This window comes from Micropterus salmoides, unplaced genomic scaffold (genome assembly GCF_014851395.1).
Source record: "Micropterus salmoides isolate LMB-PRFRI ecotype aquatic unplaced genomic scaffold, ASM1485139v1 Ms_hic_scaffold_3, whole genome shotgun sequence".
Taxonomy (NCBI): Eukaryota; Metazoa; Chordata; class Actinopteri; order Centrarchiformes; family Centrarchidae; genus Micropterus; species Micropterus salmoides.
In genome coordinates this window covers 34,367,539-34,377,438 of record NW_024042261.1, presented here as the reverse complement: position 1 = coordinate 34,377,438, position 9,900 = coordinate 34,367,539, and the positions used below count along the sequence as shown (strand labels likewise).

The window sequence follows — 9,900 nt, the reverse complement described above, 5'->3', positions numbered from 1 at the left end:
GGGTTAACAAAGTGAGATAACATATGGCCTATTTAGAAGTGCACTGAATCAGTTTACTTGTGTCAGTACAGCTTTACTATCTCAGTGCCTAATGCCACCCTCTTGTGGTCTTATTGCGGTCACAAATAGATAATAGGGTATACACTCAGTGGCCACTTTAGCAGGTACAATCTAATGCAATACAATACATCAGTCTTTCCATAACATCAGTCTTTACCAAGCTCACGACGTTCAGTTTTTGGTGACATTGTCAGAAATGTGTTGAAGTATATTTTTATTATTGAGGTCATGATGTTGTTGTACTGAATCATATTATAGTGAAAGTAATTTTTAATATTCTGCCACCCCTCATGTTTGTAAATTGAAAGGACAATATAATGTAGTCCAGTTATACATCACCTAACAATGACCTCAATAATAAACATATAATTGAATTTAAACATTTCCAACAGAATCAGCAAAAACTGCAATTGCCCTTTTAAATTTGTTTTCCTGTACTGACAGTCTGCATGTTGTTTAGGTTTTTATTTGCATCTCCATTTAGACTGCAATGGTGTGTAAATAAATACAGGAAAACTTTAAAGGAACCCCTTCAATGAAAGCCCTTAAATTGTTCATAAAAGCTGACATTTACGTGGAATAAGTAACTTTGTATGTTTCTCAGTCTCTCACAATGACAAAGGGGTTTATTAGGTATAGTTAAGGACTCTGTCCTTAAAGCTGACTATGTGAGAAAACACTGAGCAGTTAAGTCGAGCAATTTAAGGCTCATTTTATTTTATTTTATTTTATTAACCTTGATGCATAGTATCTGATGACTTCAAAGTTAGAGACTTTTTCCAACATCCAAAATGTTAAAAGGTTCAATCCCCGTGACTGAATGTCCTGATGACTGCTTGTGAATGAGCCAAAGTCCAAAATGAAATAAAACAAAAAAGCACAATTTAAAAAAAAAAACAGTTTTATTGCATTTATGCTTAATCCTTTGACCTTTGTACATATTTCAGTATTTACAATTCCATAATTATGCCCCTAATAAATAGTAACTGAAAGTCTTTATCTAGTCTACATGTTTAAATATTGCACATGCTTATGTATAGTGTGCTTGTCTAATAGATATGCTATGTTATTAGCTATGTACAAAGTTACGTAACAAAAACCTGTGGGATCCAACCACCATGCTACTGAAGAGACACTGTGCGTTTCCCCTCTAAAATGAAACTCTACTTCAGCGATCGAGGCATGCAATCCTTCTCCAGGGGCAGGGACAGTCTGATTACAGCAAAACTGTCACCCACAGTCACTGTAATTCAAATCCTCAAAATAAGTACATAAATTAAAATAAATTTATAAAGACAAAGTTTTTCTCAGAAAGCAAATAAATGACAAAACACTTTTCCAGTTAACCACTACATGGCAGCAGTGACCAGCTGTGAATTTGGTGGAAATTTTCCACTAATACTACCAGATTGACAGTTTAAAAAAAACAAAAAACTAAATTTTAATCTAAATTTTAACAAAACCAAACCAGTGTGACCTACAAGTTTTTGCACAAAGTGCACTTTATTCAGTCTCCAAAATCTGTCAATAAAACCTTTCACAGGTTCAAAAGGATTTTTTCTGCCATAGGCAAGAAGTCTATTCCTATAAATACACTGAGTTTAAATATGTGTTCACATACAAGTGCTGCTCTTCCTGCAGTGTTGGTAGATCAAACCTTTACATGATACATAAAAATCCACATGTTTTAACATTTAAGATTGCCAGACATTATGACACTGTGAGAGTGAGAAATACACAAACAATGTGATGGGAGAACAGCATGGACAATGTAACTCACTTCACCTCTAGATGGCACTCTTGCATGTACCTACAGTCCTCCTTGTAATTTATTGGAATGGATGAGAGGAACAGTGCAAAAGCATTAACAGGAACAAACCAAATACTCCATAATAGACATATTTCTGCCAAAGAATGCTAGTCTGATCTTGTGTTTCGATGTGGGAACAGGGAAACACATGTATATTGTGTTGTCTGGTTCACCTCTGCAGAGTTCTATGGCTTTGGCAAGAGGGTTGAGAGGAAGCACTGCCTGCATCTGACGTGTTTGTAATGAAGCAGCCGCCTCTCTATTTGTTGATCTTCCTCCCTGCACCTCTGTACCCGAGTGTGCAGAGAGCACCGACAGTCATGCACATACAGACATAGCGTACACCTTCAACAGACACTTGAGACACTTGAGACATGGTTTTACGGTATTTACAGAAGACACTGACTTGATCGCATGCACTTGATAATATGGGTGTTTCCGACCCCTGGCTGGGTTTACATGTTGAGATGAGATTCAGTGCAGGAGTTCAGAGCCTACCTCAGAGTGAAACAACATGTCAAGAGGCGTCTTTAAATGATTGAGTGCTGTGAGAAAGTTTACATATCTCCCAAGTTTTTACAGAATTTGTCGTGCTTCAAAAAGATTTAAAATTATTTTATTTCTATTTCTATTTGATTCTTCAATCACACAACTAGACATTACAAAAGAAGTTAAAATACACTTAACATGGTGAGTGCTAAAGAAAGTATGATTTTGTATGACTTAAATCATTAAAGAATGATCAAAATAGCTGATTGATCATCTGACCGTTTCAGCTATACAACCAACAAAAGCTGATAACAGATATTGGTGGAATTTAGGTAGCAGGAGGGATTCAAATTCAGATTCAAATGTGCTAAACTGTGAGAGTCAAGCATGGATGGATTAAGATTACATTTTACGATAAAAAATGGTGCCTTAGCTTTGCACACATTTTAAATTCACTCATACATGAACTAACTGGATGGAAAAGGAATCCAATCACAAACAAAAACTTTAAATTATTAGATTTTTTAAAAACTGTTTTTGAGCAGAGCTTGTGCAGGAAACTTAAGGGGATTCAACTTTTCACAGCATTGAGTTATAATTCATTAACCTGATTCATGGATATTTAAAAAGGCAAAAGAATCCACCTTAAAACACTTCAACACTGTTAAAAAATCCTCTGTTGGTGGTGATATACCTCAGTCAGTTTCTCTCATCTCAATCCAGATGATGTGGCATCACATACATACAGGGACGTGCACAGGGGGGTTGCTCTGGTTGCCCGGGCAACTGCCCGTTTGCCTTTCCTGACTCAAGTTGCCCTTCCGACTCGCCCTTCCGAGAAAAAAAAATAAAATAAAAAAATAATCGCGATCGCAAAGCCTCATTCACTTCCATTCGGGCACCGAAAGTGAAAGTCAGTAGGGGAAGGGCAAACTCTGTTTAAGTGGCTGCACTGCTGCAGCGCTGCCTGCACGTCAGTCGATTCTGTTCCCTACCGGAATTCCTGTTTCCTTCCTTTATGCAATCATACTACAACAAATCATGCGTAGTTTTGCCCAGTTACCATACGTGATACGTACCAACAGAAGTGAATACGAGCTAGAAGCGCAACTGAATGTACGGGAAGCCAAAAGGTTAAAAAAGGATTGTATTTTTTCCGAAATCTAAGCGTTTTTTTATTTAATATTTTATTAGAAGCGAGTTTTCCCCATCTGTCAATTCAATCTAGATTATTTATTTTCAAATAAAAAAAAAAAAGGAAAAAAAAAAATAATAATAATGATTAAAAAAAACAATAAACAATAATATAAGGAACTCTTTTTTCATGACTCGAGTCATGTTTTTCTGTTTTGTTATTAATAGTAGTTTAGGTTATTGAGTGCTGTATTTAAGTGTTTTTACTTTTTGTATATTTTTTAATAAAAAAATGTTTTTTTCTCAGTCCTTCATATAGCCCATGTTTTTTTGTTTGTTTGTTTTTTTTTGGGGGGGGGGGGGGTGCCTTTTTTCAGGTCAGAGCAACTGCCCTTCAAAATTCCTGTGCACGTCCCTGCATACATATGCAAATAACACTGAGTTTGAGAGCAGAAAAACGTATTGAAACATCAATGAAATGGTTTTGGTGTCCCTCAGGATTAAAGAGCAAAAACGTCATTTAGCAATGTCCCCAACAGACATGCACGTAGAAGTCAGTTCAGGTTATGTTGACTGGAAAACCTCTTGCTGTTTTGCTCTTACCCTTGTCCTCACTCTTTCCACTACACATTAAATTAAGCACAGCTGAATGAGATGGGTTCACAGCAGTTCTCTGGGTCCAAAATCATTCTGGGAAATGTCGGAAATCACCAAGTCAGGCAAAAGTAGAAGAGGCAGTCTTAGAGAAAGTGAAATTCAATCACTTGCACTAGACACCGCAAACAGATGATATAACAGTGGGACCAGCTGAAAGGGTGGATCCCCCCCCCCCCCTCTTTAATAGGACACAGAAACCTCTTCTTTGCACTCTGAACAGTATTCACCAAACACTGTCCAGGAGAACGAAAAGATCCAAAACAATACTTTCAGAGCTTCTGCGTTCATTCATCCATAACACAAACCTGGAATTATCATTGAACATTTTACTCGCTTGACTACTTGGTTTGTAGGGCTGATGAACTGATGCCAGCACCTCATACCAGCCCACAGATGCAGAAGTTGAAAATAGAAAGTTGGAGAGCTGAAGTATGGTAGCACCATGGGAGTTCCAGGAGCCGCCGCCTGACACGTACAGATCCTTCTGTTTGAGTGGCCGATCTCCATTCCAGGAACTATAATAAGAGGGTAATTGTTCCCTTCCTCTCATTTCCTCTTGGGGCCCAGACTGCAGCCCTGGAAGCTCATCAGACTCCTGGTAGGTGACAGATCTCCAGACACACGTGTCACATCTCGCCTACTGAAAAAAGGAGCAGCTCTGAACTCCTGCACTTAACGTTTATTTGGAGGGGATCTGTTTTGTTTTTTTTTTACATTTTTTATTGCATCAGGGAAACAGACACAACTGAGTATTATGTTTAATGTCAGCCCTTGAATGTCCCTGTCAGAGTAAAGGGGAGGAGTCTTGTATGACTCCTCATGCTGGCTTCACGGTTTCATTGGCGTCGAATGGAGAAGTGCCACTCGTTCGAAGAAAAAAAAAAAGAAAACTAAGAATAATTTCAAAAATGGATTTTGTCATGATTATTTTGAGTGTTATTCCTTGCAGTTATTTTCATACCAACAGGGATATGACCTCACCCACTGGCATGCACATGCAGGCTGGCTTGTTCCCTGCTCACAGTGGGCACAGCTACTCCATGCCGTTCCTCAGCATCTGATTGGCTGCGATGAGCATGACGCTGATGATGAACGCCATGGCAAAGGCGCAGATGAGGCTCTTCCTCACGCATGTCTGACGATTCTTCTTTGAGGGATGAACTGAAAGAGAAATGAGAAGGAGACAAACAGAAAGATGAAGATTATAAATAATAAAAAAGGGCCAGTAGAAAAAATCGTAACGCTTATTTTTCTGACATGTCTTGTAATTTATCATTCTGCACCCAGAAAAACTATATAATGAAGACAAATGGAGGGTGCATTGACACCAAGGAGTTGGTTATTCGTAACGTGTTTACTCCTTTAGTTCCTAAAAGTTAGTTTAGTGCCTAAAATTTACAGCCTGACTGATATGTTCCGGTATATTAGTCGATATTCCTTTCTTCCCCCCTTCTTTTCAGAAACTCATAACAGAGATTATCCCTAACGTTTGTGTTGTGTAGTTATGAGACCTCACCAAGATAACATCACATAATGCAGTTATAAATAGAACTTTTAACAAAAGTACAGCTGATTGCTGTGTTTTGTGTGCGTTGCCAATGGGAGCCAATGGGTGGCTCTCTGGTGGATAAATTATGCAACGACAACACTCATTACATGGATCCCTCTTCCGTCTCTCTATTTCTTTTTTAATTGTCATTTATTGGCTGTTATAAACACCAAAACCAATTTATCTGGAATAAGCTTATATCGGCCGATAATATTGGCACACCGATTTAATGTTCGGGCTATAAAAGAAATGCATGTCTTGCTCCTGTGTCAAGAGATCTACTTTGTAGTTTGTTTGGAGAAGTAGTTTAACTTAAACCAAGTTCAGAAAATGGGTTCTGGTTATTAGAAGATGGATGTTCGGATCTAATGCTTGGAAAGCTTAGCGTAACAAAATACACTGAGGACTCATCTACGGGAGACACGGACTGGAGCTAATTTTCATCTGTTCTTTCATTTATCCATGTGATGTATCAATGGCAGAGAAAGTACAATTCAGCAGTGAGTGAAGATACTGTACGCTCATCACAAATAGCTAAAGTTACAGGGCTGGAATAAGATATGATTCCACTCCATCGCTGCCCAAATCTTTAAACCTGACAAGACAACTGTCAAGACTTTGCACAGTAAACAAGTTATTTGTGCATTCAGGTTCACAAGCCCTCGTCCGCTTCTAATTGGGCCGTGTGCCACAAAAATATACTGTAAAGTGAAATGTTCCACTATGGTTGGGAGCAAAGGAAAAAAAAACTTGAGGCGTGATCTCACATTAGTGTTGCCAGGCAGAATTAACAGCTCTGCTCTGGATCCCAGCTGAATGAGCAGCGGGTAACTGTGAAGTGACCAGCAGGGGACACTGAGGTGAGCGTCACAATTCACAGATCCAGACTGATTTTACAGCAACAGACAAACATCAGAATAAGAAAGCCCAGCAACTCTGGCAGCTTTAAAGTATACAAGAATATAGGAATGTTTAAACTATGAAATAAATAACAAATTAGACTGGACAGTTTTATTGAGATACTGTACACATGTAATCATGAGCTTGTGACAACAGTATAATGTCCGCTATGTCTCTAGAGGGGTTTTCTATAGTCTGAAAAAACAACCCTGATAACGTAATTTGAATAATTAAAAAATGTGTTACTTTTGCTTAGACCTTGGACTCAAATTTTTAGGAAGCCTACGTTACAAATTGGAGGTGTGAGGTGTGAAAGAAACGGACCTTTAGGCTCTAATAATGAATGTTTGCAGCTTTACCCAGGGACTTAAAATGATGAAATTGCAGCCTTTGCTGCTACTTATGTATTAAAAAAGTGTCATTGTGTAAAAGATGTGGTGAAACAGTAAGAGGTAACAGTTTCATGATACAGTGTACAGCACGTAATTACCTGGCAGCAAAATTTTTATATAAATTATCTATAATACCCGCATTAAAGATGATATGGCATTGCAAGTAAATGACAGCTGACAAACACATTCACACATCAGCAGTCCTCTATGAGATCATTTTCTGGTTCAATCAACCTCCTGCACCAACCAGTAACTCAGCAGCTCTTCTTCCCTGCAGCACATCGGCAGACTGCGAGCAGCCGAGATGATTTTACCAGGCCGCGATAATTAAGGGAGCTGGGCCAATGACCCAGAGCCACATGGCTCACACTTTCACTTGCTCTATTTTTAACTCTCAATTCAAGAAGCACTGAAGTCATCAAAAAATGCTTCTTGACTGCTGTTCCAAACAAAATGCAATGTGGAAAGTGGCACAGAAATTGCTACATCTCTCTTAGCTTAGCCACAGAGGAGGTAGCTGGCAATCTCCAGTTGAAAAAAAATACTATTCCAGACTCTTGCACCATATAAAACTTGACCTGACGTGATCATTAGCCAAATGGATGACCTAAGAATGAGCTTTCAGCCATTTTCCAAGGTTATGTAACTCAACACTGGATAAATGTTGAGTAGACAATATGTTTACCAGGGTAGTTTCATCAGGAACACCATGCTCATGCTCAAGCTACTCACATTCACACCTTGAAGATACAGAGTACAACCACTCACCAGTTGGCCATTGGCATAGTGTTGGAAATGACAGAGCAGGTAGTTAGACTTTCTCCACTCAGTCTCAGTCTGCTGGTCTGGGAATCTCCCCGAATCTTACCCTACTGAGCCATTAACTCTGTTATTTCTTAACAAGCCAAATCATCTGGGTTGAGATTATTTTTTTAGTACAATTCTAACAAATTCAATAATTTACTGTAACTTAGTGTAATTTGCTTGATAATAGTACATCAAGGTGTCTTATTCTGTTTAAAGACATTGACAATCATCTCTAGAAATAGATCTGAGACAAAGGAAATGGCACTGTGAAATTAACTTTTTTTTTTTTCTTGTATGAACATGAACATGTCCTGAAGGATTTTTTTATTTTAAAGTATCTATAGTTTTAGAAGTCAGGGTGAGTTGAAGAGCATATCAATGGAAAGACCATGTGTTCAGCTTCTGGCTGGACTGTGAAGATGGGAGGAGAGTTGTGGTCATGACATTAGTTCTCAGTCCAGTCACCTGAACCTGCTGCCAGCCTTATAAAACACCTCCTCAGCTGCCCAAAGTCACTACACCGTCACTACACCGTCACACCACCCACAAAGGATTTTCTTTAGTGAACCACTGTGGTCATGAAGGTAATAAAGTGTACACTGGTTTCTAGGCTGTTGACTTACGGCTGAATAAAAATAGCTGACCTGTAGGTATATATATGGGTATGCTGATTGATTCAAAATACACAACCCTGCAAGAAAACAGCGTTGTAAAAGTAATGTGTATTCTGTGGACCATCAGATGAGTAGCTGTTGAGATGGGCAACCATTGACGTCAGGGTTGGGAGCAGAGGTTTGGGAACTGGGGTTATAGAAAGACTACCAAAATCCTGAGTAGGATTCTCTGGTGTAAAAGGACATGAGTTTATTTTTCCCTAGTGAAAAACAGGGAATCTTGAATTTCAAATGATCCAGTTTAGATTAAATTAGTTCTTCTTCAGTTGAAACTGGAAATGTTAAATACATCACCTCTTGTGCTCCAGAAGATTTAGCTGTTACATATATTTATTATATAATTGCTATTGCTGAAAACAGCAACAGCAAATATATGAAAAAGTCAACAATTTGAATTTGAATAATTTGAAAAGATGCATGTGCACATCACAAACATACATAATATGACCATATTGCTAAGATGGGGTCCCTTACATCTGTACACCTGTATGGCAGCTGTGACATTCATGCATCAAAATTGATTGCCACGCTTGCTTCTGGCTGCCAGGCACTCCCTGGACAGCTGCTTCTCTACGCTTTACGCTATTGGCGCAATTTGTTCAGCAATGAATCAGTGCCTGGAGAACTTCTATGTATCAGTGGTTACAATCTTTATTCTGTTGTTTTTCAGGTCCACACCATATCGATTCAACAGTGAGATGAAGCCAGAGGGAAATCAAGTGCCTCATATGCTACCTCATATATCAGTAAGTTGAAGCAATAACTACCAGAGTAGCATGATGAATTTTACTCAGTATGAATCTCACTGTGACACAATGTATTGATTTATCCATGACTGAGCACATTTTGGTCACCCTGTGTGGCAGGTGGTACTCATAGACCTTGGGGCCAACAGATGTGATTGCTCTTTATGAACCAGCGATGGTTAGTCTTCATCATAAACCCAGCAGGAACATAATGTTGTCATCACTCCATACCAGTTTTAAGACCCTGATGAAGTGCTGTTGTCTGCCAAGTAAATTCCTTCTAGGACAGGCCAGAATCACATGCAGGTAGTGTTTGGTCAAGAGGAAAATAAAGGGCTGTTTGGTCTTTGAACATCATTTTAGCCTACGGAGGAAATATATACAACCTTGAGTAGAAAGAAGAGTTCAAGTGCAATGGAAGTTCACACATACAGAATTATTAATGTTGATTTATCCATTAATATTAGTGTTAATGCTGCAAACACTTCTGATGAGGACAGCCTCGCTGCATAACAAAGTAGGATTGGCCCCCATCTCTACCATGCTGCCTTCAGGATAAGAACTGAGACCATTATGACTCAGCCTTTCCTACACCCCAAATTCATGTGATTGGTGTTGGGACAAAATGGACGTCAGTGTATTTTTTAGGCTGCTTTTAAATGTCATCAGACAAGGTACAAAC

The 9,900-nt window shown here is 38.7% G+C and overlaps 1 protein-coding gene across 1 annotated transcript in view; it reads right to left on the bottom strand.

Moving 5' to 3' along the window:
- Positions 1-3,648: 3,648 nt before the first annotated feature.
- caln1 (calneuron 1) overlaps positions 3,649-9,900 on the bottom strand; it is a 62,298-nt gene continuing 56,046 nt past the window's right edge. Inside the window, exon 6 of the mRNA XM_038692296.1 lies at positions 3,649-5,311. Coding sequence (XP_038548224.1) covers positions 5,184-5,311 — 128 coding nt within the window. The 3' untranslated portion in view covers positions 3,649-5,183. The remainder of the gene's footprint in view (positions 5,312-9,900) is intronic.